Source organism: Microtus ochrogaster, chromosome 8, assembly GCF_000317375.1.
Source record: "Microtus ochrogaster isolate Prairie Vole_2 chromosome 8, MicOch1.0, whole genome shotgun sequence".
NCBI classification, from domain to species: Eukaryota; Metazoa; Chordata; class Mammalia; order Rodentia; family Cricetidae; genus Microtus; species Microtus ochrogaster.
In genome coordinates this window covers 70,339,947-70,366,245 of record NC_022015.1, presented here as the reverse complement: position 1 = coordinate 70,366,245, position 26,299 = coordinate 70,339,947, and the positions used below count along the sequence as shown (strand labels likewise).

The 26,299-nt window shown below is 41.2% G+C and overlaps 1 protein-coding gene across 3 annotated transcripts in view; it reads left to right on the top strand.

Moving 5' to 3' along the window:
* The window catches only part of Hpse2 (heparanase 2 (inactive)), a 627,972-nt gene that overhangs the window by 581,277 nt on the left and 20,396 nt on the right, over positions 1-26,299 (top strand). For all 3 annotated transcript variants that reach the window (XM_005352317.3, XM_005352316.3, XM_005352315.3), the window contains one exon: positions 21,164-21,309. In XM_005352317.3, the coding sequence (XP_005352374.1) occupies positions 21,164-21,309 (146 nt within the window). The remainder of the gene's footprint in view (positions 1-21,163; positions 21,310-26,299) is intronic.

The window sequence follows — 26,299 nt, the reverse complement described above, 5'->3', positions numbered from 1 at the left end:
AAATATGTAACAAGGGAATACCACCAGGGCACAGAGTTTTAAATATGTAACAAGGGAATACCACCAGGGCACAGAGTTTTAAAAAAGCAAGGACTGATTAGCCATGAAAATGTAGAGCCTTTGCTTCCAAATGGTAACCGACATGTGAACACTTTATTGGTCTTTCAGTTCTCTCAGTTTGGTGTGGTATTTTAATTTGCTATCTAATGTTGTCCAAGGAAAAAATAAAATTTTAGCTAGCATTAATTGACCGTCCATCTTTATGACACACATGTGTTATAAATGCTAATACAAGAGCTTTACAGGATTACCAACACTACCTGGGTCGCACTGTATGCGCCAGTGTGTCAATGTGTATACACACATGTACAGCAGAGTGCCATGTCCACAAGTGCTGGAGCAGAGGGAAGGAGCAGCGTGCTGCCCTTGCTTTCTCTTTCCTTTCATGCCCTTTTCCGGACAGGTGTTAGCGATTGAAAATAACATGAGGAAGAAAACATGTGATGACCTTTTTTGTCATTTGGGGCTAGGGAATGGTTAGGATCTGGGAGGGGTTGGGGGAAGTGAATCAATCTGATCAAACTACATTGTGTAAAATTACCAAAAAATAAAAGCATTATTTTTAAAAGATAACTGGGAGAAAGAAAGCAAGAGAAGCAGAAAACATTGGCCCTGTCAAAGCCTAACCTATTAGGTGTCTAGTCCAATTTCTGTCAACATCTGAATTTTTTATTTAAATCTTTGATTAGGGAAAGAAGAGAAATGTAAGTAGACTCTGCCAATTTCTCATTATACTTACCGAGAAAACTTCGGGGGGGGGGGGATGAGGAAGCGAGTAGTAAGGCTACACTGTGTAGACTTCAATCCTAACATACGGGGAATTTCTAGAAATGGTTTTCCACTTTTACTTTTAAAATGACTACTGGCTCCTAAAGCTTCAGAATGGTGTAAAATGTGAAACTGTATGAAATGTCCCATCCACCTTACTGTAGGAGGGGGGTGTGACTTTTACAGTTCAAGGCTTATATCACTGTGCTTTCGGGAATGTCAGCATTATCAAGCTAGACAACGGATTTACAGTAATGTCTTCATTCCAGATTCAATGAGCTATATTCCAGCCTATAGATTTCTAAAATTAGACTTTCCTTTGAACTTCGAAGTTTTTACACAGTTTATAGAATTTGCATTCTATTTCATCCTAGGTTCCCACGACAAGTTTGCTGTTCCTTTCCACTTCACCAACTGATATTTCCTTATGCAAACCCTGTAAAATTGTAATGACTCTCTTTAGTGTTAAATGATGGATTTTTAATATTCAGGTGGTTGTACAGAAAATGTCTAAGGTAGTGACTGGGATAACACCTTGGCTCCGCATTTGCATTAACTGAGGATGAGCATTTAGTTTTGCGTGGAGCAGTGGTAGTACATGCCTTTAATCCCAGCACTCAGGAGGCAGACACAGGCTGATCTCTGTGAGTTCAAGGCCAGCCTGGTCTACAGAGTGATTTCTAGGACAGGCTCCAAATCTACACAGAGAAATCCTGTCTCAAAAAAAAATATTTTCCCTGTCTCGAAAAAAAAAAAAAAAAAAAATATTTTGACAAAAGTCTGCTGCAAACGTTCCCATCACTAACCCACAAATCATTTCCTGAACGATAAGGACAGTGATGGCTGGAAGTTCAATGGGTCATCAAGTAGTCACGTGCTGTGCCCATCCACGGGTACTGCTTATTGCCCTGGTTAGTATCCAGATAGGAAGAGGTGACCCACAGCCCAGAAAAACCTTGGGCTAAGGTGACCGCTTTAATGAATTTTGTTTCTAGTACATTTCCTGTTGGAAACAATCGAGCCTGGCAGGACAAGTTTTCTAGTTCATGGCAGAGCCTCCCCTTCACTGGGTATCCACAGGAGTAGTCCCCATACTGAAGCCTCTAAACAAGGCTGGGACAAGATCTGAGCCGTCTACCTTTTCTCCCCACTGCCTCTGTCTCCTCTCAGGATTCTCCACTGGAGACAGGCTTCATTCCAACGCCTGACTCCTCTCACCCTGCAGCTACCTCACAGACCTCGTATTCCCTTCTTCATAAATAGCAAAGAAAACAGCCTCCATCATAGGACTTAAGAAGAAACAAAGATGTTGTCTGTTTTCTGTTTGTATGTCTACATTCATGCCTGGCTTTGACATATCCTGAAGATTACAAAACTACAATTTTAATCACATAAAGCCTGATATAAAATAATCATTGGATATACAGCTGCTCATGCATGAGCGTGTGTGTGTGTGTGTGTGTGTGTGTGTGTGTGTGTGTTTTCACCTGTGCAGGCACATATAGAGGCCATAAATTGAAAATAAGATGTCTTCCTCAATCACTTTCCACCTTATTTTTTGAGAAAGTCTCTCACTGAGCTGAAGATTGCCATCTGGCTAAATTGGCTAGCCGGTGAGCCCCTGGCGTTTGCTGCCTCCATCTCCAGCACTAGGGCTATAAGTACACACTACCAAGCCTGACTTTTTAACATGGGTCCTGGTGATCTGAACTCGGGTCCTCATACTCGCATAGTGAGCTCTTTCCTCACTGACCCACCTCCCCCACTCATACTATCAACACAGAACAAGCATAATCTGCATTTAAAAAGCAAATGGGGTATAATTTTGGACCATATCCTGCCAATCCAGTTTTGAAATCCCTGTGTAGATATCATCAGGGTCTGTAGAGTGTGAGCTACTCTGCTGAGAAGTGAGGGGTGAAATAGAGGGACTGGCCTGGTTACCTGAAGCCAGCACCTCTTTCCTTCAGGAAATATATATAAACTTAGAAGTGCCTTAATAACAGAAAGCCTTTCTCTGATGTTTAAAAATCCGAAAGGAGATAACCTGTTCCCTCTCATCAGCTTTGGCATGTTTGTTCTGCAGGATAGACTCAAGTCAGTATTTGGACCATGCTTTTCCACCCGCTACACACTGTAGCCATTTCAGCTTCAGCCATGCATGCCAGATTGAATTAAATACTTTTTTAAGTCTCCAAAGCCTGAAAACATCTTTCCCTGGCTGGTATTTTTTTCACATATTCGTTAATGAGTATCTGTACAATAAAGATGTGGTCTGTAGCTCGTTTTCAAATCTGGCTCCTATAGATGTTGCTGCCACTCAAAGATAGCTTAATTCTTTAATGGAAGCAGCTGCAAACGAGTTTGTGAACAACACAGTGTTCCCTAGGTTTTCCCGGAGCTCTCTGGGTGGAGGCCATCTTCACTGTGTGTTCTGGGTCCCTGAGCTTGTCAGAGCACTTGGCTGTCGAGAAGGCATTTCCTCTGGGGCCAGTTAGCCCTGCTGTTGGCCTGGTAGAGCCATGGGCAAGTCTGCACTGACTCCCCAGTCTCCATTCTGCTCTTCACACCACCCTGGACAAGAGCCAGCTGACTTCTCTCTAACCGTGTTTCCAGAGCTTCCCCCACTGGCTCAGCTTCTGTGGCTTTCCCTGAAGATGGTGATTAGAAAACCTGTTCTCTCAGCACCTTAACATTAATTTTCTACCTTAACTAAGTACTATTGGTGCAGAAAAGTGTGAGCATCAAATGTAGGCAAAGGCCCTGCAGGGGAAGAAAAGATTCACTCAGCCAAAAGGGCTTTTATTTCAACTAACACCTGAAGGGTGAACCAATTAAGGAAACCAGAATAGAATCCCAGGGCTCAAAAGCTCTGCTTAGAAACCTTACTGAATCTGGACCAACTAAATTCTGAGCTCTTCCAAGTATGAGATGCTAGTTGTTACTGTTGTCCTGTGCATGGCAAGTGTGAGGATGATGACCATGACATTGATGACAACAGCATCTAGCCAGCAAGTCAGCTGATACACTATCCACTCATGCACAGACAAGGCATGGCTCTGCCATGGCTTGACCCTAAGGCCTTGGAACACACATATAATTGGTCCCCACTTTTCATTTCAAAGCACCATTGTTCCCTTTGAATCTTGTCTTTCTGCTTCCTCTCTCTGTCCTTTTCTGTGTATCCCCCATGCATATGTTATCTTCTGCATGTTCGCTTTTCACTGCTTGGCTGTTTAAATTCTCTTATCCACCTTGAACTCTGTTGGCTCCATCATTGATTCTATCAAGAGTATATTAAAATATGGTATACTTGGGCATTTACAGAAAATCACTATTAATGGTAACATCACTGAATAGTTTAAGTGTACCGCACTCACCAGGCACAAGGCTTCTCCCTTTATATATACTGTTCTCTTAATCATCAGCCAGCCTCATGTATTATCTTATGTACAGATGAGAATTCTGAGGCTCCAAGAGAAAGTGCCTAAAAGGGGACAATCTTCCCTAGAAAGTGCTGGAGCTGACTTGGAATGGAAGTCTAACTTCAGTTACTGTCACCCATAGTAGAGTTTGCAAAAGTGCTCAGAGGATAGCTTCTCAGAGAAACAAAACCTCAGCAGCCACTGAGGACACTCCCGGAAAGAGCTGCCCCCCTCACATCCCATCTTTCACTGCTACCTTCCTCATGGCTTCTGACCAACACTGGGCCAAGGTGTGAGCCACGTTCAGAAGCCTCCCTGTCTGTCTTAGCGTTGCTTGCCTACCTGCCTTGTGCTCTGAAGAGCTAAATGAATGCTCCGAGGCACTGGACTCCAGAGGAAAGTGTCCCCTTGTGCCTCTGTCACAGCAATCAAATGCTGAAGGAAGAAAACATAAGCCAGAAAGGACTTCTCCTGCCAGAAGTGAGCCAGGCATTTTCCCAGGCCTCATCAGCTGCCTACCACAGGCAAGCAAGGCAAGTTTTCATGGTTTGGAACATGAAACTTAGTGCAACTGAGTGGCTGACAATGAACACAAGCAAGAGAACTAGAATTTATATGCAGAGTTCTGACTCCAGAGCCCAGGACTTTCTGCCGCTGTAGAGAATGAACACAACAGCCAAAAATCCAGACTGCTCCCGGAAGCAGCCTTTGTTGGGACTGTAATCCAGGCATCCCAGGCTTGCAAACTTTAAGTGAATGGTGAATGGTGAAACTTTAGGTGAATGGAAGGGAGCACTCTTAAATAAGCAACAACAAAATATTAGACATCTTTACATATCATCTTCAAACACAAAATGTTAGGAGACATTTCTCCCCTCCAGCACGCCAAGCTAAAACAGGTCTGCCCTCAGGCATGTGAGAGTTCACATTCATGGGATATTCTAGGATGTTTGGAAAGGGAACAGGAGTGTTTCCCATCCGCCACTCTGTAGGTCAGTGACTTTCCAAGTGAGGAGGCGAGGCTGTGATTCTGCTCCACTGCAGACATTGGGCATTGCTGGAGACATTTGCAGTATTACAAATAGGGAAGAGGTACGCTAATATCTAGTTGGTATGGGCCAGTACACAGCAGAGCCTTTCACAATAAGCACCACCTGGCCCATGTTGTCAGCAGTGATAATGACCAAAAAGGCATATCTTAGCACAGCTTCCTGTGATCCTAGAGAATGGATTGCTCTTGTTGGTAGGTGTTGGATCTGCTTTGGGTTGAGTTGGTTGACTTGGGTGGGCCTTTGAGATAGAATCTCTCACTTTGTTGCTGAAGATGGTTGGCCTCAAACTTGGGATCCTCCTGCCTCAGTCCCACGTGCTGCTTACGTCACACTGGACTTGCTCCCTGCATTCTTTGTAACTATGTTTAGAACCAGGCATCTCTCAGGAAATCAAGGAGACTGAAATTTGACAGTCCTACGCAAAAATAGAGATTCCTTATTACTCGCCCTTCTTCCTGCTGAATTCTTCCTTTAGAGTTGAGCGTTTTGATTTCCCTCTCCGCTTCTTTATCCTTAGTGTATAGGAAGGGTTTTGGCTGCCTACTCCTTTTTTCTTCACTTGATAACTAATCTCCAAATGTGTCCCAAGTGGCTCTTTGTATTTTGGACCCCTCAACACAGAGTCAAGGTTTCGACAATGACCTTCACACCTGGGGATCTGGCTCTGCAGCAGGATAAAGAGCAGTGAAGAAGAGTCGTACCCTTGGAGGCAGTCCAGCCAAGGAGAAATGCTTTCTTGCTTTCTTAAGTAACTAATTCAGCCAGTGAAGTCTTCAATATTACTTCAATATTACTGATTTTCTCAGAAGCCTGCAGACTAGGGGAAGGATGAGGCTGATCTGTAGCTGGAAGCAACAGTGTCTCTGGAAATGAACCAAGTGTCAGCGAAGTCACTGATTAGTGAGATAAGATGTTTCCCCGTGGGCTGTGTGCTTCGCCATTCATTAGGCTGTCACTTTTAATCCTAAAAACAATTTTTATTTATAATTTGGGGGTCTATAATAAGGAGCTTTATTTATGTAATTTCATTCATTCATTCAACATTTATAAGACCTACTGTGTATCTAAGCACTGAGTTTCCAGCGAGGACTACAACTTATCACTTAGATAAACTACTTTATGTCTCCAGGCCTTGTTGTCTTATCTGTTAAAAAGTTCAAATTGTGATGATTGTTTCCAGAACTCACTGAAAGAATTCATGCAAAGACTGAGTGTATCCTGAGCACCCAAGAAACCATCATTGGCCCACTGCATGGAAAGAACTTAAGCCTTGTACTGGGTGGAAAACAAAAGAAACCCTGACCTCAGTCTAGGCATTGAGGGAGAGTTTCCTGTCATTTCTAGAAGATGGTCTCAGCAGACTTCTGGTCCTCTGGCTCTTACAACCTTTCTGCTCCCTTTTCTGTGATGTCCTGTGTGCCTTAGGTATAGGAGTTGTGTTGATAATATATCTGCTGAGGCTGGATTCCTGGTTCATTAATATCTGCATCATGTCCAGTTGTGGTTTTCTGTGATGGTCTCCATTTGCTGTAGAGAGAAGCTTCTTTGATGAGGGATGAGAGCTTCACTTACTATGACTACAAGGATTATATTTAGACTAGAGTTGGGAATTATGCTGGTCTCGTAAAGTAGCGGCAGCAAGATCGCCTCTAAGAGCCATGACCTCACCAGCACCAGGCAGTTGGCTAGGTGTCTAGCACCAAGCAGGATTTCCCTCCCATTGAGTTTGCCTTCAGTCCAGTTAGACAGATGTGGACTACCACCAGGATGGGAGTACTGCTGTTGCACCTCTGGGGACATCTGCTGTACTAGTCAGCGGTGTGCTTTAAACTTGTCACAACAGCATAAGACTATTGCCTGCTTCCCCTCTTGGCAGCTTGCATAGTACTTGGTGCTATGGAAGCTAGATTCAGGAAGGAGGCTTTCAGGTTATATCCAGCTTGAATCGTGAGGCCTGTGTCCTGTGTGTGTGGAGTCTTCAGCAGGAGGGATTTATCTTTGAAGGGAAACAGCAATAGTTTATAGTGTTTTGGGAGTCATTTGGACTAACCAACAACTCAAGTGGAGATTTCTCATGCCTGACACTAGCGTTTTTGTTAGGTAGTCTATGGCTCTTGTAGGGAGCATTGTCAGCCCAAATGGCATAATTATGTTTAAGGGGTGTGTGTGTGTGTGTGTGTGTGTGTGTGTGTGTGTGTGTGTGTGTACTTATATGGATTGTATATACTTTTAGGTAAATATAAAGTACTGTAGTTTCTTGAGGCTTTATCAAACAACCTTGGTGTTATTTGTGCCTCTTCCCTCCTTCTGTATTGACCTTTTCCGGTTAGAGTCCCCCCTCTCCATTCTCTATTTCCCCCTCATATCATGTATCCTGCTAGTCCCCTACCCTGCCACCATGGTCCTTTTACAGTTTCTTGGTTTCTGCAGTTACTCTGTGTTTTATATTCACACAAACGTATTGAAGATACGTTTTGGGCAATTTTACAATAAAACTGTCAATTCTCTCTTTGTCCTTTTGTATCCAGACCAGAGAGTATCATCTGTCTTGTAAAAACTAAAATCTTTGGGAATGAAAGGCAAAGCAGAGAAAGGTTGAGTTCATAGGAAAGTGAGCAGTCTCGTTCTTCAGCCCAGGCAATAGCTCTGGGTGGTGGAACTGGGTAGGAGAGAATTCCTTTTCCTCTAGAAAAGAGAGAATGTTCAAAGCACACTTCTGTTACATGAAGTTTTCTGGATCTGGCTTAGAGTTCCTTTCCGGAGAAATTATAATAATAGGGTTCTTTCCCCTGCATGTTAGCTCTAGCATTGGGTCATCTAATGATGGACCAGTAGTAATATTTCAATTCTTCTCAGCTTTCCAAGTACAGATGTCTAAATGAAGAGTAGTGTCTGTGTCCATTCAGAAGTTTTTGTGACCTTGGAGATCACATAAGAGTCTCCATGAAGAGGAAAAAACTGTAATTTTGTTAGCCATGGCAGTCTGTGTGTGTTTGCCAGAAGCAAAAAGTAGTGAGACCAAACAAGCTGGGGTGCCTGCGGCGGGGCCCATCTGCCCTCAGAAACCCTAAGCCCTGTCCCTGGGAAGGAACTGCTTCATTCCCATTCAACCTAGACATCCTCCCATCAGCTTTAGGTAAATCTTAATTTGATTGTTCATTAATTAAAGATCATTTATTGAATACCAGTGTGTGGATCCCTTGAGATACAAAGGTAAGTGCTTCAAGGAGTTTTTACTCAGTGATGCTTAACCATCCCAACACACACATGCACATAAGTGTGTCAGGTATGTTTTAGGGCAACGTGAAGCGTAATGATTTATATCAAGGACATTTTTATAAAAACTAAAAATAAGTCTTTCTGGAATAAGGATAGGAATTAGCAGTGGTTATTAAATATTTTCATACATTGGGCACTATTATAGATGCTTCTAGATATATTATCTCATTTAATGCCTATGAGGACAAGTTTAGAAAAAATAAATAAATTCCAGGACTTGGATGATATTTATATATTTCAACTTCAAGCAAATTATTTCTCTGTTTTTGTTTCTCTAAGCAAGCATCCTTGAATTTCTCGGTCATAAAACAATGTTTCTTCTTCTGAATTTCTAAAGGGATATAAATGTTCCCTCCTCATGTGGTATTTTCTCCAGTTAGCCTCATTTTACAGAGAGATGTCTTCATGCGTCTTTGCCTTTAAGTCTCTCAAGAATGGGAAGAGATTTTATTCTTTGTATAACTCCTGGTATGGGTGGGTAGAATATGTGTCCACCACTGTTACACACTCAGAAAACACTAGAATGGGTAGAATTGTGTGCACCACTGTTACACACTCAGAAAACACTAGGATGGGTGGGTAGAATGTGTGTGCACCACTGTTACACACTCAGAAAACACTAGGATGGATGGGTAGAATGCGTGTGCACCACTGTTACACACTCAGAAAATACTCATCACACCAAAGAATCCATCAATGTGTCCACAGCTTTCTTTGGGTTGGTCAAAGCCTGGTGCCACATTGCAAATCCCTTCGTCCTCCTCTGTCTGTAATATATCTGTAGTCTCAGGAGCATACAATTAAACAAGCTGGTCCTCAAGCCCAAGCCCTTTCACATCTTTTTGCCTATCAGCACACATTTCAGAACTGCAGTCCACCAGACCCCTAGATCATGAAGTCAAACGCCGAGTGTCAGCCCATGTAGACACAGGTAATATATTAGAGGTGATCTGGGCAGATTCCGAGGGTCTTGTTTATTCATCACATGATCTAGAAAATGTTAACTTAAGAATAGGGCATGTGCCCTTGGCCCTGAAGATTTCTGCCTCATGAAGAGGAAGGCAGAGCCTGTCCCTCTGAAGCAGGTGTCCCGTGACTGGCTCTGAATTTTTCTAGTTAGTAAGCTTGAGAAATAGTGAATGCATAAATATAATCCCTGCAAAAACATGCAGTGGTTTCATGTGCATAAAAACTGACAAAAAGAAATCAGAACTAAACCATAGAGGCATAGCTTTAGTTGGCACCAGTTTCTCTTTGACTTGGATCCTTATGGATATGACCTTACTATAGTAAATAAAATATATATACTATATATAAATAAATAAATGTAATATATAAATAAAATATATAATGTTTTAATAAATAAAGCTTGCCTATAGATCAGAAGGGCAAATCTAAGCCACTAGAGGTCAGGCAGTAAAGGAACAAATCTTTAATCCCAGGATTTGGAAGACAGAGGCAGGTGGATCTCTATGAGTTCAAGGCCACCCTGGGCTGCACAAGATCAATGCAGAAACAGATCCAGGTGGTGGTGGCTCACACCTTTAATTCCAATACTAGAGAATCATGGGCCTTTAAACCCAGCACTAGAGGGAATATAAAATGGGAGGAGAGGGACACTTAGTCTGTTTAGGCTGCTTAGTTTGCTTAGTCTGCAGTGGCCCAGCCTTGGTAGATAGAGGTAAGACTTCTCTAGTGGCTTGCCTGCTTTGCTTTTCTGGTTTTCAGGTTGAACCCCAATTTCTGTCTCTGGGTTTTTATTATTTGTGCTACACCTTATCTATTTATCCCTAGTAGAATTTGGCATCCCCACGCTTTGTTGGGTCATGGTTGAGTTAGAAGACGATGGAGTGAGCATAAAGAGAAACACTGCTATTGTTGCCAAGCAACCAGTTTCCGTCCCATCTTCCGGAGTGTAAGATCTGAACATTTCAAAGCCACGAGTCCTCTTCCATACTTATTTTATGTATCCAACCAACCATCTGGTCCTATCAATACTATTTATGTCCTGAATATCTCTCCTATCCCTCTTCTCTCAAATATAACTTCCTTAGCCAAACCATGATCACCATTCTTGTAAATTAACTTCTTAGTGATTTTCTTTCCAGCTATGAAAGCCAACTTGAGAAATATAAACTAAATAATGTCACTTTCTCTGCTTCACTCCATAATAACTTCCAATTTATTTCAGGTGACTTTTAAAACCCTTAGGATCTTGTGAACTGGCTCTGCAATCTTCTTTTTGGTCCTCTCTTTCCTTGGTCTGCAAAGCCAGTTGAGGCTGGACTGTCTGCATCCGGACTCTAAACACATCGACTCCCTTCCTATCCTTAATGATGTTCTCTCAGACTCAAAACACCTCTGTTATCTCCTCCTCACTTCCTCAAACCTTAACTGCCACTCTGTGGGTGATTCCACTACTGCTATCGGGCTAGATCGGTCCCTTTGCTACAGAATCTCATTGACTTCTGCTCTATTCTTGCATTTTTATCAAATCTATGGCCATTAATAAATTGCCCAACTCACTGGATTAAGGACTTTCTTAATAGATTCTAAACTTCAGCCATATCCCAAGGTACTGGTCCAGAGCCTTAAACACAGTGGGCATTCCACAGTTGAATTTCAGCACCTACCATAGGCACTGGACTGGAGGAAATGGTTTGGTTGTTCCAGGACCATGCAGCTCAGCAGTTAATCTAGTAAATTCTACCGTCCTCTGTCAGTTTTTCTTTTCCTATTTGTTTTGGTTCAGCTCATTCCATACACTTCCTTGTCTACCTTTCAGACAACAATTGACTTTTTGACAAATACCGAATGAAAAGGAAAGATTTAAAGCCCCTGTCATTTTATTGTCACCTGCTATTAGTTTTCCCTCTCCAACTAATAAATGGACACTATTTTTCTTCGACTTCTCATGCCTGATACATTTAAAGAATGCTGTGTCTTTCTTTGTCCCTTGGAAGCTGTAATGCATTCCTTCCTTTGGAAATTTCTCACTGTTGACATAAAAGGTCATAGAATTTTCTCTTCACATTAATGACTCTTACTGTCTGAAAACTTCTGCAGTGTTCTTTCATCCAATGTCTTTGTAGTTACTGTTGTTATAAATGTATGTATTGCTGTTTATTCTCTTTGAGATATAGATATATTCTACATTTTCATCTCATTCCCTTAAAAATTATCTAGAGTCATTACACTGTACACATTTATTGTGATTTATAAATAGAATATATTCGTATTTTAAAAAGAGAGAAAAGAAGGATAAGCGGGGAGGAAAAAAGGGGAAGAGAAAACACATTTGATTCTGTGGAAAAGTGGTTTTCACAAGGAAAGATAAGGTCAGAGAGGTGAAGAGGAAGGGGAGAGAAGGGAGAGAGATTGAATGTTTCGTTTTTACGAGGTAAGCTAGCTAGGGGGAAAAGGAGAAGCAAGAGTGAAAAGGCAGCCTGAAAATGGCTCCTGATGAAAGTTTCTCCCCTTGACTGTCATGCCAACCTCGGTCCTCCATCCTCCCAAGAGAGGAGATGATAGGCTAAGAGATAATCACTATAACTCATCCCATGGCAGGAAAACAATTCAGAGATGGCAGCCTCTAGGTGAGTCCATGATGTTATCTAAAGAAATTACTAAGAGCAAACCAGTCATGAGATGTTACTTGTTGTGTTGTATATATTATTTACCACATACAAAGATTGTGCCTACATGCTACTTTTAAGAGAAAACAAAACAAACATAATTATGAGTCCACATCCAACCAGAACTAAAGCAGTAGTAGCTCCCTTCAGCCTGAGTTACTCCACTATCCTGTGTCCTTGGGTCTTCCCATCCTACCCAAGAGAACCACTCCATGTTTCTCAGTCTGTTGCATGTGTACATATGTAGTAATACCATCTCATTATACATGTATATGGACCTTTATCTATTGCATATGTACATATGTAGTAATAACATCTCATTATACATATCTTTATCTATTGCATATGTACATATGTAGTAATACTGTCTCATACATGTATACAGACCTTTATCTATTGCATATGTACATATGTAGTAATACTGTCTCATACATGTATACAGACCTTTATCTATTGCATATGTACATATGTAGTAATACTGTCTCATTACACATGTATACAGACCTTTAAACTGTGAGCTTGCAGTGAACTTATACTTTTAAAAGTGAAAAGCAAATAGTAGCCCTCAGTGTTGAAAAATTTATAGCTGTTGCCTAGGTCACACACTTTCCCAGGATGCGTGGCCCTCAAATTGGGCTGGGAGGGAAAACGAAGGCTTTTGCAGCGATGTGCTCTTTTGGGAGTGAAAGTGAAGAGATGCTTCACAAACAGAGCATCACATGGACAGACAGGGAGAAGAAATCTAGAGGCACTCTGAAAGTGCCGTCTTTACAAATGGAAAATCAATGAATCTGCCAACAGAGCAAGTTTGAGGCTTAACACTGAATTCTCTTTATTATTATGCTTACCACCAAATCTTTACTAGTGCACTCTGAAAAATATTTTCTGATTTCATGCTCTGAGCCTAAAATTTTTTATGTTTTTCCCAATAAAGATTTTTATTATAAAAGATAGAAATAATCTAATTGAAAAAAACTCAGTAATTGTGAACAACTTCTTCATCTTGAGAGCAGAGAGAGAGAGAGAGACCCTACCCAATTGTTTGTTAGTCCCTGTTATATTTATGGATTAAAAATTTTAATATCATAAAATGAAACTCTCCTCTTTTGAGTTATAAATTTATTATAATTCCAAAGTCTCAACAGATTTTGTTTAGGTATTGGATAATCTAACCCTAAAACGTCTCTGTCTGAGCCAAGTCCCACTATGAACAAATATAGTCCAGGAGAATGGGTTGGGAGGACTCGCTTTACCAGATTCCAAGCTAGAATATAGAACAGTGGTCAGAAAACATTAGGCATGCAGGACAGAAAATGGAGCAGAGTGGGGAACTCAGAGAAACAGGCCCAGGAATATATGAAACTTTAATATGGGACATAGAAGGCATTAGAAATGACTGAAGAAAAAATAGACTAAAGCCAGATTTGATGTCATATGTCTGCAAACACAGCACTTGGGAGACCGGGGCAAAAAGATTTCGAGTCTGAGGCCAGATTGGGTTATATAATAAGACCCTACCTCAACAGTAGCTAAGCAAAAAGAATGAAGAACCTAATAAATTACACTGATATAATTAACTCTCCTTATAAAAAAAATATGGAAAGAGATGTTTACCAGTATTATATCTCAGACAAATTCTAGGTTGATTAAAAACCTACTCCTGAAAGAAAAAACTAAAAGTTTCAAATGAACCTATATACTATTTTTACAAATGAGTGAGAGCCATTTTTAAATATCACCTAGAAAGAGCTACATATTTTATGCCCACTAGACTGACAAACGTTTTTTAAAGGGAATCTGAAAATCCCTGGCACTAGCAAGTATACAGCCATTGCTGGAAGGAATGGGTTTCAGCAATGGATGCCATTTTAGAAAGCAGGCGTGGTGTTGTAGAGGTGAGTATCAGCAGACCTGTTTATGGCACAGTGGAAGTGCCACAATTTGGAGCCTACCTCTGACGACACTGATGTATCAGAAGTAAAGGGAAATCTCTAAGTTTGTCCTGGAAGCTCACACCTAAGAAGACTGTTATTTCCATCACAGTTGGAGTCATGCTCTCATAAGTTCCTTTACCTGTGTGTTAGGTAGAACCATATTGCATATAACAGCAAATTCTGAACACAACTTAACATCCATCAGCAAAATCATCAGTGTTTATACAATTAACTAATGTGCAACATTGTCGATTAGTATACTGTTGGTGCATTTAGCAACCTTAAGACAAAACGTTAAGTGGAAAAGGAAAACTATATGCAGCATGATACTATTGTAAGCTAACATAAACTCTGACATGTATATGAACTTATTATACGATAGAGATGAAATAAGGGGTAAGTTATTCACTGTATGGTTCTATAATTATTATAATCTTAAAAATAAAGTTGTGCCATATACCAAATGATTTTCAATAAAAAAAATATTGTTATTATTTTCTATAGAGTTCTTGAAACTCTCCATTTAAAACCAGTCATAAAAATTATAACAAACAAGCTATAAATTTGACAAGAATGTTGGTACCTTATACAATTAAACTCATAGGCATGTCCAGCCTTTTGACATTGTAACACAACATTGTTATCTACAGAGTTCACACAAAATAGTCTCATAGTTTGTTATGTAAATCTACAGTTTTGATTTGGACCACATTTATAGCTACACTAGGCTATATGTGACCTGTGGACCACAGATGGGACACATCAGAAAATTCTTTTGCTACTACTAAAAGATGGGCTTCAAAGGAATCTGGGAAGATGACATCATAGGTAATGACAAGAATATGTTTCCCTGCGTAGGTAGCAAGTGCACCAACAGAACCTGACTGAGGTAACCATCTTGGCACCCTGAACACTTACAGATTCAAGTAGAAGTCTTTAGTGTTAAAGCTCAGCTAGTCTTGATAAATTTCGGCTCTTAGTTCAGGAATGACTGACATTTCAGCCCTCTGCCCTACAGTAGGCAGCTGTGCACATGTACTGGAGCTGCTTACAAGTCAGCTCCCAAGAGCCGAGTGAGCTCGAAAGGCCCTGTCATCAGAATGTCAGTGACCTCCATCCTGATGAGCTGCTTAGTCCTGATCACAGGTACAAAGAACCAAGCACCTACTGCTGTCCCATTGCTACCGGCCACTCCCTCCTAGCGGAGATGGCTACTGGCAATTTAAAGGCCAGGACCTTTTAATTTACATCCTTTATCTTTTTTTCTTTTCCATTTTTGGGAGCCAGATAGTAAAGACATAAACATTTTAAAGTAACTAGATACAACACATAACCAGGAAAGGCCTAAGGGGCTGGGGTGGGGGCTGACAAAACCACAAGTTTACATATACAGTGGGCCTTGGCACAGACACAGCCTAAAACAACTTAAACAATGAACACTAGCAAAGTGTAATGGGAATGAGAAAATGCGATTTCTAGAAGTTGCCACATTGTTAGATTCAAATGTCAAGTTTGAAACAGAAACAAAAATCACAAGGCATAAAAGAGACAGTAAAGTACGAGCATTTAAAAAACAACTCAATAGAAACTGTCCCTGAAGACGACCTGATGGCAATTCTAATAAATACTCTATCTTAAAGATCCTAGAAGATGATCTTGAGAAAGTCAAAATCTAGATAGGTGAACAAAATAGAAGTATCAGCAAATAGAAAGCCTAAAGGGAGAGCAGGAAGAAATTCCAGAGCTAAAAAAAGCACAATGATTGGAATGATACAGGAGGTGAGGAGGTTCAAAGGCAGGTTTGAGTGAACCATCAGTGGGCCTAAGATCTGATGCTGGAAATAAACAGTGGTGAAGAGCATGAAGAAAATCAGACTGAAGATTAATAGAGACCAAATACTACATTGTGAGAGTTCCAGGAGAGAGAGAAAGGCGCTAAGAACATATTCAACAAAATAATGGATTCAAACTGCCTAAATTTGATGAAATACATGAATATAAAACTTCAAGAACTTATATTAAGTCCAAAAGATGAACCTATATCCTAATCAAACTTTTGAAATCCAGAAAAGAATGCTGAAAGCAATAGAGACAACTCATTCTGCAGTAGAGATTCCTCAGCACGATTACCAGCAGACTGCTCAGAACCTTGAGGTCCAGAAGTTAGTGGGGTGAGATCATCAGAGCACTAAAAGAAAGGGAATCTACCCAATGGCAAGCCTCATATTTATCAAAACTTTCTTTCAAAAGTAAGAGAAAATGGTCAGGCGGTGGTGGCACACACTTTAATCCCAGCACTTGGGAGGCAGAGTCAGAGTCAGGTAGATTCCTGTGAGTTTGAGGCTAGCCTGATCTACAGAGTGAGTTCCAGGACAGGCTCAAAAGCTACACAGAGAAACCCTGTCTCTAAAAAAAAAAGGGGGGGGGAGATTTTATCACTGTCTAGCCCATAAGACAGGCTCAAAGAAGTTACACTATACAACTTGGACTGAAAGCATACCAGTCAAGAACTGGTAGTCACAGGAATGAATTCATGCTAAACTGAGATAAAAAATGAGTATTATTATAACAATACTTTGTAACTGCTTTTTATTTTTATATGATTTAAGAGACTAATACATTTTAATACTGATTAAGACATGGATTATTATAATTTGGGTTGGTAGCCTATAATTTGCTACTATATAATTTAAGAGATTAGTATATTAAAAAAACTCATTGGTATGTCTTAGGCTTATGGTATATAAAAATGTAGCTTTGTGACATTTGCTACTGAGAAAAGAACAGAATTTTTATATGCCATTAAAGTTAATCTAAGTACAAATTAGTGTTTCATTAGAATGTCAAATGTAATCACCGTGGTATTATAAAAGACAATAAAAAGGAATTTAAATTTCTTTTGCTATGAAAAACAAAGCAGCTAAAAACAAAGAAAAATAGTAATACAAGAAATTAGGGACAGAAAGCTATAAGGTATATAGAAAATAAACTGCAAAATTACAGGAATATATCCATTCCTATCAATAATTACTTTGGATATAAGGAAATTAAACTCTGATGTTAAAAGAAATAAGTTGACAGAAAAGATTTTACAAAATAAACATGCTGCCCATAAGAGAATGGCTTTAGATACAAAGGTACAAACAGATTGAAAGGCTGTAAAAAGATAAATCTATTCAAGTATAACCAAGAGTAGTAGAAGTGGCTAAGAGGTGGCTATAATAATACCAGATAAAATTGACCTTACAATATAAAAAGCTTACAAGGAACAAAGGAAATAAAAATTTCAATCCATCAAGATTTAACTATTATAAACATCCATGTGCTACATAACAGACCATAAAAGTATTGGGGGTGGGGAGGTGAAAGAACTGAAAGGAGAAACAGCAAAGTCTACAGCAGAAGACTTTAGTGATGGAGAGAACATCCAAAGAGAAGGTCAATAAGGAAGCAAAGGCCTAAAACCACAATAGATCAAGTAGGTCAAATAGAAGTCTACCCAACAGCAGCAGACACATTACTCTCTTTACACATGTGACATTTTTCAAGATAGACCACATGGGAGTCCACAAATTAAATCAAAGATGATATGTACATAGGATGGAACATTATTAAGCCTTAGAATGAATGGAAATTCCAATATGTACAACATTGATGAGCCTTCTGGGTATTATGCTTAATGAAATAAACCAGTCATCCAAAGAAAAAATACTGTATATTCACTTATATGAGAGGCTGTAACACGAGGGCCTGCTTGTTGTCAGGGTTTCTGTCCTGCCCAGTTCCCACAGTTGTTAGCCCCAAAGAAAATCACACAGAGGTCTCCATAAGTTGTAAACTGATTGCCCCATTAGCTCAGGCTTCTTATTAACTCTTATAACTTACATTAGCCCATTATTCTTATCTGTGTTAGCCACATGGCTTGGTACCTTTTTCAGCAAGGCAGGCTACATCTTCCTTCTTCAGTGTCTGGACAGGACTGTAGAGGAATGGGCTTCCTTCTTCCCAGAATTCTCCTGTTCTCACTGTCCTGCCTATACTTCCTGCCTGGCTACTGACCAATCAACATTTATTTAAATCATGATTGACAGAATACAGGATTGTCCCACACCTAGAGGCACAGAAAACAGAATAGTGATCACAGGAGACTGAGGGAAAGAGTTAAAGTTTAATGGGTCCAGGTTTCAGTTGTGGAGACAGACAGTGGTCATAGTTCTATAAACATTATGAATATGTCTACCTGCTGAACTATGCATTTCTAAGTGGCTGAAATACAAGTTTTTATGTGGATTTGCCACAGTCAGAAAAGCTGAAGAAGAGGCTGGGTCGTTGGAAATGAGCTTCATCATCTTTTGTCGCTCCACCACGAACTCCTCAGAGCCTCGGCCAGTATCTCGGAGTCTAGGGATGGTGTTACATTTAGCTTCCCCACAACATAAAAGACTGCTTCATGTTAGGAAGTCTTGGTGTGGGTTTAAACTTAAATTATCATTTAATACAGATGAAGAATACTTAGGCTAATCTTTCTGAAATATGCTTTTTGTCTTTATATACATTTTGAGATTAAACAGTAATTAAACATAGTACTATTCGTAAATGTTAATTGTTTTGCTACAGATATGCCTAACCTTACTTGGAAATTGCTGTGACACAAAGATCATAGCTATGCCTAAATGAAAAATTGAAAGCAAACCTATTTAGCTTTTTTAGATTTTCTTTTAAAAAAAAAAAAAGGCAAGTGTTTGTGATAAGACATTGGAATGAAGTAATTTTTTAAAAAGGAACAGATTTTGTTAGAATTGGAGAAATGGGTGTGTTGTGCTCTCCTTTCTTTTATTCTAAATGCTCTGAGAATGCAGGAATCAAAGGTTAAATCATAGCCGCTCTCGGCACTGACAGTAAGGCTCACTTCCAGATTCCATGTCCACAGAAATTTTGTTTGCAAGCTTCCTTGTCCCTTTACACAAGTGACTCCCTAGGCTTCAGAGTGAGTGAAGTATTACGTTGAGGAAAATAAACCCGTATTTTCTTTTGTGGGCTATCTCTGACCAATTTTTTTTTTTTTTTTTTTGGTTTTTCGAGACAGGGTTTGTCTCCGGCTTTGGAGCCATCTGACCAATTTTGTAACCTCACGTGTACCTTTGAGCTTTCTGAACCCATTTTCATATTGATAAAATAAAAGATTTCCAACCAGAATAGAGATTATATCATACCAAGCAATTAGTAACCAACAGCTTACTAAACTTTTATTATTTTTAAACATATTATAAATTAGATAGGAACCAGTGGAAATCTTCTTGGAACATGATAGATCTTGAATAAAACACATAAAAATTATAATCAAGTAAGAGAAAATTAAAGCAATGACTTTTTCTATCCTTAATTAAAATTATCAAATATTTGCATTTTAAGTACTAGGAGACTTTATTTGATAGCCAACCTAAAGCCACTTAAAAAGAATTAGGTTAAACTGCTGGGCAGGCCTTAAAGCCTGCTGTCAGGGCAGATGCGGAGCTGTGCTGTTGACAAAGATTCTTTGAGAAATGTGTCCTAATTTGTAAAATTTACCAGGCATTTTTAGGCCACAGATGTTATGATGAACACACAGTTTAAACACACATGCACATGGGCACACACAAACACACACACACACACACACATGATGGAGGAAGGTCATTGGTTAATTAAATAAAGAAGCTGCTTGCCCTAATAGGTTAAAACATAGGTGGGAGGAGTAAACAGAACAGAATGCTGGGAGGAAGAGGAAGTGAGCTCAGTCTTGACAGCTCTGCGCTCTGGAGCAGAGACACCATGCTCCCGGCTCCTGGGCAGACGCGGGGATAACTCTGCTCTCTGAGGCACACGCGATGAAGCTCCGACCCAGGATGGACGTAGGCTAGAATCTCCCTGGTAAGCCACCTTGTGGGCTACAGCAGATTATTAGAGATGGGCTAGTCCAGGTGCGAGAGTTAGCCTAGAAGAGGCTAGATAGAAATGGGCCAAGCAGTGATTAAAAGAATACAGTGTCCATGTAATTATTTCGGGGCATAAGCTAGCCAAGCGGCTGGGGTGCTGGGGACGCAGCCCCGCCGCTTCTATTACTACACACACACACACACATACACAGAGGAGACTTCTGCATGGAAAGATGAACACAGTGAAGGCACTATGGAGTGTGCCCCGAATTCCAGGATTTATAGTGGGGCTTTATATGGGTGAATTATAAACACTGTGTTCAGAAAGCAACAGTCAGTGTTAAGAGTTTACACAATACAAATACCAGTTTTATGTTGTATCAAAAACAAATACAACTTGTTCTAACAGCAAATACAACCAAAATTAAGATGATGATAGGCAGACTTCTGTGCCCTCAAACACACTGTTGGCTACAGAGTGGGCCATTTATTAATTGGTTATACATTCTTTTCAATTTAGGAACATTCTTTTATTTAGAATATTGAAAATGGCCAGGAATTATAACTGTGCGCAAGCTTTTCTCTGTTTGTCTTTCTGGCTCTGGAATGGAGACCTCAACCTGGCTTCTTCTGGAGAACCTTGGTCTCCCTCCCCATATCTCCCTCTGTGTAATCGTTCTCAGTGCCAATATTTGGAGAATGCTATTTTATAGTCTCATATTGGTGACAATCCTAAGGATTACAAATTTCCCATTCTGCAGTTTCACAGAAACCACGAACCAGCATGAGAGTGCAGCCACAGAAAGTAGAGTTGGAGGTGTAAGTCCCCCACCCCAACTGGTTATTCCATTTGTGAAAAACTTGATTCCTATATTCATACGCTGCTGAGTCCACTCCACATAACCCTTGCCCACTTAGTGAATGAAGAGGTCGTGCTGGGAAGTGCTGCCTTCTTATCAGCCCGCAGCCAGCTCCGGTGAGGGTAACCATACTGTCCTGGCAGAAAGTAGTTTCTGGCCTGTGCTTTTTCATGTTTGCTCGGTGCACCTGAATGAGAGTTGTCTCCCTGACTCTCCACCTCTCTATTCTCTGCAGGACTACTGGCTTTCTCTCCTTTACAAGCGTCTGATTGGCCCCAAAGTCCTGGCAGTGCATGTAGCTGGGCTCCAGCGGAAGCCGCGACCAGGAAGAGTCATCCGAGACAAACTACGGATCTATGCTCACTGCACAAACCACCACAAGTAAGTCTTCCCACCAACAGGGAAGGAGGAAGGCCATCCAATGGCCTTTGGAGCATTCAAAGTTCACCTTGGTTCACGGATCATAGCTGGAAACTGCCCCTGTGGTCACCATTCTCCCTGCAGCTTTTGTGTCAAGTACGCCCTTCTCCTGGCACAGGATTTACTCAGCAAGGCTTACACGATGCATCTATTTGTTCACTCTCTTACTCATGCAACAAATTTTTATTGGGCACTTTATCTGTGCCAGTTGATACCATGCCCACAGAGATTTGTGTGTGTCTAAGCCTGAGCCAAGACAAGGGGCCAAATCTGATCCTCTGGCCCACCACAGAGCTTAAGAAAATGTGGCCTGTGTCTGCACTACAAATGCACCTGGCTTAGACTAGTATCCCACGAGGTCTCTGCAACTAAATGAGTGCCATTTCCCATATTTCAGAGATCTCAGCTATTTCAGGTGGTAGAGGACTGAAATGCAGACTTCCTTTTGAAGGACAGGAGCTCTGGACACATAATAACCCAGCGGTGCTTTGAGCTGATCCTTCTCTGTGATAGAAAGCACTGTGTATCATCCCAGTTCTCTTTAAACCAGCAAAGTCTGGCAGGTTTTTTTGTTTGTTTTATTTTATTTTGTTGTTGTTGTTGTTGTTGTTTTTAAGTTTAAAACATGAAAACCATAAGAGAATATTTTTTAACTGGGTCTAAAACCAAAGCCCATCTGGTCAACAATGTCTTACACCACTTCCTGTTTAGGGCAGAGGAAGATACCCTGGAAAGGAGAATTCTTTCTCTCACTGCAGAGCAAACCTGGGGGAAGGGACTGCCTCCAGTCTCCAGTCAGACCTCCACCCAGGGCCTATCAGGGCTGATCAAGGGAGCGAAGCACAAAGAGCTGCTGGGGTCGGATTACACCAGATGCTCCTTCTCTGTCCTTGATGAGACAGAAGCAAAGCCTGTTAGTTCCTTGTGATAAAATGCTTTCAAAGACTCACTCGGAGCAGAGGTGGGCGCCAGGGTCCGGTTGCCTTGCCTGTAGATACAAGTGCCTATTGTAGGAAGGGGAGGCTGTCCTGGGCACAAGCCAGAAGCTTTCAACAGCCCTTTGGCTCAGCAGGAAGCTCCGTCCCATACCTGACAGTGACTGACTGCTTTATGGCCTTGCCTGGAATTATCTGATCCTCACACAAGGCAACATTGTATTCGTGGTCTATGACAGGCCCTGAGGCAACCACCCAAAAGGTGGACCCCCAGCCTCAAGAGAGAAAAATTGCTCTTGGCACCTTCTGTCCCTACTGGAAAACACACCAGTCTTTTGTAATGGCAGTCTGTAATACCTATGTGGGCTGAAGGCTCCCCATGGAGGCCCATCCCTGGGCTCACACTAGTATTCTTGGATATTCTCATGAGAAGGTCCCACTTATATCCTGAGGGTATCATGGGCTTGAGGCCAATGATCCTATTTATGGTCTTTGTGTCTGATACAGTGACAGGCATGAAGGTCTTGTAAGTGTTTGATGTACAGATGAATGGATGGGAGAAGGCAAACTGGGAACCGTGTGTTCCTGGTGGTTTATTATACGTTCTTGCCCTGTGTATCACATCAGCCAGAGAGGAAGCATAATAAAGTGGCTCAGAATTCTACCATTCACCATCAGGAGGCCTCCAACAAGGCAGTAAAACTAATCTTGATTTGAATCCCTCTCCACCTCAGCTGCCCCCAGCTTTCTATGGGAAGTCAATCAGAACCTCTTGAAAGGAAGGAGTTCCACCAGGCTACTATTAAAATAAGCTCTCCTTCTCTTCCTTAAAAGAAAGAAGACTTTCATAAACCAGTTAAAGGTCTTTTTCATTCCACCAAACCCAAAGAATGGATGCTTTGGGCCAGCTGAGTTTGCAGGTCTCCTCCTTGCAAAAAAGCTGTCAGGCATTCAGATAGCAAGGCACAGAGAGAGGAGAGGCATCCGCTCCCCTCTCTGAGAAGAGAAGCCGTGTGTCCTGCCTGAGCCTCGCATCTTCATCGGTTGGGAGCAGCACCACTGACTAACTCACTCAGTTTAGCTGTGGCCACAGACAAAATCACAGAATCATCTCATAATGGACATATTGGCTTCATACTAATCAGCCTTGATTATCTGAAATAAATATCCTAGATCAAAATAGGAGCTAGGTGAGAAATATAAGCTTACTAATGCTTACACTCACGTAATCTTAAATTCTTAAGGCTCTGTGGTATCACCTATATGAAAATAACAGCATTTGTGTTGAGGAGCTTTTCATTTGTAAGGGGCTCTTAGAGAGCATTTAGCTTGTGTCCCACTGACTGTAGACATCTCTTTTATATCTCCTGATAATCATCTTTCACCTACTCAGACCCCTCCATGACTCTCGTGCATTGACCTAGCAGAGCCTGATCTTCTAAAACTGATTTAGAAGAGGTTAGGTATTTACATCAGCCCTGGCCAGTACCTCTGTCCTCTTCTGAAGTTAACCAGTTACAGAGTGCTGGCAGAACTTCCCACCATCAAGTATTGACAGTCAAAATGTTTTATGGCCATTCTTTATGGCTAAAACAATGTAAGGATGTGGTGGATGAGGTCCTCAACCACACTCAGAACCAACTGGAACCTAGTGAATGCTGAAGCAAAATTGAGCCTTTTGGGGTTCAAATTCATTTATTATTGGCAAAACAAGACTTCCTGTTTTTTAAAAGAAGTTTTTTTAAAGGCTCATAAAAAAGGTTCCTGAGGCTTCTTGGACATCAAATGACTCTTACAAAACAATATTTTGATGAGTTAAGTGTAAATGAATCAGAAACATGTGGATTAAATTTCCCTTAAAATACACAGGGGCTTTGAAATTAAGGGGAAAAATGTTTGGCAAAACAGGGCCTGACTTTTACCAAACCCCAAACCTTTGAATTAGATTTGGAGACAATGGAGCAACTGAATTTTCAAGCACATTAACTTTCGCTGGGAATGATCAATGACTCAAGTGCATCATCCTCCCTTCCTTTTCCCAGATGCCCTGCTTCACTGGAGATGTTTCTAGAACATGACTGTTTTCTATCTGGAACTCAAAACACACCTCCCATCTGACATCTCCCACCTCTTATATCCAGGATCTTCCCGTTCTAACATCCCTCCTCTGACTCACTTCCTCCTCCTCCCATGGCAACAGAGAGAAGATGTCAGGCAGGAAAAGAACAGCCAGGAAAGATGAACTCCAGATACATGGCTTGGCTGCTGGTGAAAATGTCTCACCACAAGGAGGCACAGAGCAGGATAGACATTCCACCGAAACAGCTTCTTTCCAGAAAGAGGCATTCACCAAGATAACCAAAAGCCACCAGAACTAGACATCAGGCATTAAAAAGGGCAAGCTGACCAAGCCCCCGAATGCCATTTTTCTAACAGAATTCATACTCCTTCAGGATGGGTTTCATGTAGACAGAATATGCATTCCTCAAAATCTGAATTCTCACCATGGTACTCCAGGTTGATGTGGGAGTCCCGACCCAAGAACATGTCTGTGAAGTCAAAAGGCCTCTGCTTCATGCCCTTGCCCATTGACCAAGTAGGGTGATGTGTGGTTAGAGCAGTCTTCATTAGCAGTTCCTACCTAAGGAAGTGCATGAGTTCTCTGAGAACCTGTTCAATCAGTTTCCTGGGCTGGGCTGGTTTATCTTTCCCAAGAGAACTATGTACATAGAAATCAAACCATTGCCAAGCAGCTTGGAAAGACAGCTTTCTCTACAGCAATGCTGTGATTTCAGGTCTCCCTCCAAGCCACCAGTTCCTCATGTCCCACCCCTCTTCCCGTAGTCTCCAAGGGCACATCTGCCCCAGCCTGCGAAGGAGAAACTCATAAATGCAAGCCTGTGCTTTTCCCCTCCTCCACGGCTGGCCTTTAAAACTTTTGTTTATAGTAGCTTGCAAAAGGGTTTACTGTGGTCTGGCTAAATCAGTACCCACTCATGCCTCTTTTGCTCACATTCTGAAGCCCAAAGTACCTGTAGTTAATGCTGTCTTTATCCATTTTGTTGATAGCTAAACTAAGCTGAAATCCCACCTCTAGAAACGAGCTGATGTTCTTCGGTGGTGGTCACTACCCACAAAGGCTGCCAACGTCCCTCTGGTCACACAAGTCTGCTCAAATCAATTGACAGTCTCTCCTGAGTCATGTGACTTCAGAAGTTCATTTGCATGCTGCGGGAGGGAGTAGAATGGAATGGAGCAAGAAGGACTGCATAGGGGAGCCATTTAATGATATAAATAAATAGTTGCAGACCTTCTTGAAAACAATAGTGTACCTTCCTACAGATGTAAGGGGAAGAACATCTGATACACAGCCAGGAGGATATTCTGGGAGTCCTTCTCATAACCTTCACGTTCTGTTCTAAGTTAGTAGTTCCCGAACTCAACTCATCAGCCAAATAACTTGGCAAGTTTTTCATACAGATTCCCGGGTCTGGAGCCTAAAGGAACAGCACCCTGAAATCTGTACTTTAAAGCTCCCAGGTTGTCCTGCTGACCTTGCCCTTGACTGCTCGACTCTCAGTTGGTCTCTTTAGGAGCAAAGACTAGTGACCCAGGCAGGGATCAAGGGGTTCCATGTCTGCAAGCAATGTTTTCCTCTGGGCAAAGTTGTCTTAGAATTTCTCTCAGCTTCTCTTTTGAAGGCTGAGCTGGGTCATTTTTCTCTGTTTCCTCTCATTAACCCATCCAGATGGGGCCCCAAGAGACCCCTTAGAAATAAGGGCTTTTTTCCTACTGAGAGGAAAATCATTATAGCTTTGCTGATACACACGGAAAGGCCCCTTGCATGTCAGCATATGGTCTCCCGCGGTTCTGCACACCCGGCTCTGGGCTAAAAGGATTCTAAAATGGTGACTCGTTTAGAAAACTGGAAGTGGCCACTGGGCAAATGAAAGTCTATTGTGCTTCAGTATGAACAAGATTATAAAATACAACATCACAATCCCATTTTCTTCTCT